General features: G+C 36.7%; 1 protein-coding gene across 1 annotated transcript in view; it reads left to right on the forward strand.

The window, feature by feature from the left end:
* The first annotated feature begins 6 nt into the window (after positions 1–6).
* LOC100638053 (mitochondrial Rho GTPase 1-A-like) overlaps positions 7–1,249 on the forward strand; it is a 5,716-nt gene continuing 4,473 nt past the window's right edge. Inside the window, exons 1-5 of the mRNA XM_003388381.2 lie at positions 7–11; positions 231–351; positions 648–732; positions 824–859; positions 976–1,085. Coding sequence (XP_003388429.2) covers positions 350–351; positions 648–732; positions 824–859; positions 976–1,085 — 233 coding nt within the window. The 5' untranslated portion in view covers positions 7–11; positions 231–349. The remainder of the gene's footprint in view (positions 12–230; positions 352–647; positions 733–823; positions 860–975; positions 1,086–1,249) is intronic.

Genomic DNA, 1,249 nt, shown 5'->3' on the forward strand with positions numbered 1-1,249 from the left:
GACATTAGAAGGTAATGGAGAGAGAGAGGGGGAGAGAAAGAGAAAGGGAAATTAAGAGAGAGAGGGGGGAGAGTGTAAGGGAGGTAACATGTAGGTAGGTAGGGAGGGAGGTAGGGAAAGGTAGAACATTAATTTTGAACATTTTATTAGTTAAGCATTGAGATCACATGTACATGTATTAAAGTTATTGTTTTCCTCCATTTCTCTCTCTCCCTCTCTCTCTTTCTCAGGTTTCCTGTTCCTCAATAAGCTCTTTATTTTGAGAGGACGTCACGAGACAACATGGAAGGTTGTTAGAAGATTTGGATACAACAACGAACTAACACTGAGAGATGACTACCTGACACCAATGTGAGTTAATAACCACTAGAAGTAATAACTAGAATTAATAACTAACTAGTGGAATTAATAACTACTTGAATTATTAACTACACCGTAGTAGAGCATTAGAATTTATAACCACTAGAACTAGATTTAATAACTACCAGAATTAATAACTACTATTTAATAATCACTATCAATAACTGTGTGTAGGTTTAGTAAGTTAGACAATCATGCACATGTACTAAATTATCATGTGAATTATTATTATGGTAGTAAAGTTTTGGCCAGTACATGTATAATTATTCTCATTAATGTATTGGTAGGTTTAATCCTCTTCCAGAGAGCACAGTTGAACTAAGTGAGTCTGGAACTAGATTCCTCACTGACCTCTTCAACAGATATGATAAGGTATAGACAACATATACAGTGTACATGTACATGTATACATGTATGTACATGTACTAAATTAGATTAATATACTGTATATTACATACATTAGGATGGTGATCAAGCACTCTCTCCTACTGAACAAGAGGTAAGAGATTATTGATTTTGATGCACATTTGATATTAACACTGATACTAACACTGATATTGATATTACTATTGATATTACTATTATTGATATTTTAATGCTGCTATATCTTGTTAGGATCTGTTTAGTATATGCCCTGAGTTCATGTGGGATGATCTGATAAGTCACACTGTAGATACTAACAACAAGGGGTGGGTCACACTGGAGGGGTTTCTGGCATTCTGGACGTAAGAACAAAGCAAATACTCAATATTTAAATCTTTGTAATTTATATTCTTTATTTTCCTCTCTGTCTCTCTCCCTCCCTGTCTCCCTCCCTCCCTCCCTCTCTCCCTCTCTCCTTCCCTCCCTCCCTCCCTCTCCCTCCCTCCCTCTCCCTCCCTCCCTCCCT

The sequence above is a fragment of the Amphimedon queenslandica genome, unplaced genomic scaffold (assembly GCF_000090795.2).
Source record: "Amphimedon queenslandica unplaced genomic scaffold, v1.1 AMPQUscaffold_13254, whole genome shotgun sequence".
Taxonomy (NCBI): Eukaryota; Metazoa; Porifera; class Demospongiae; order Haplosclerida; family Niphatidae; genus Amphimedon; species Amphimedon queenslandica.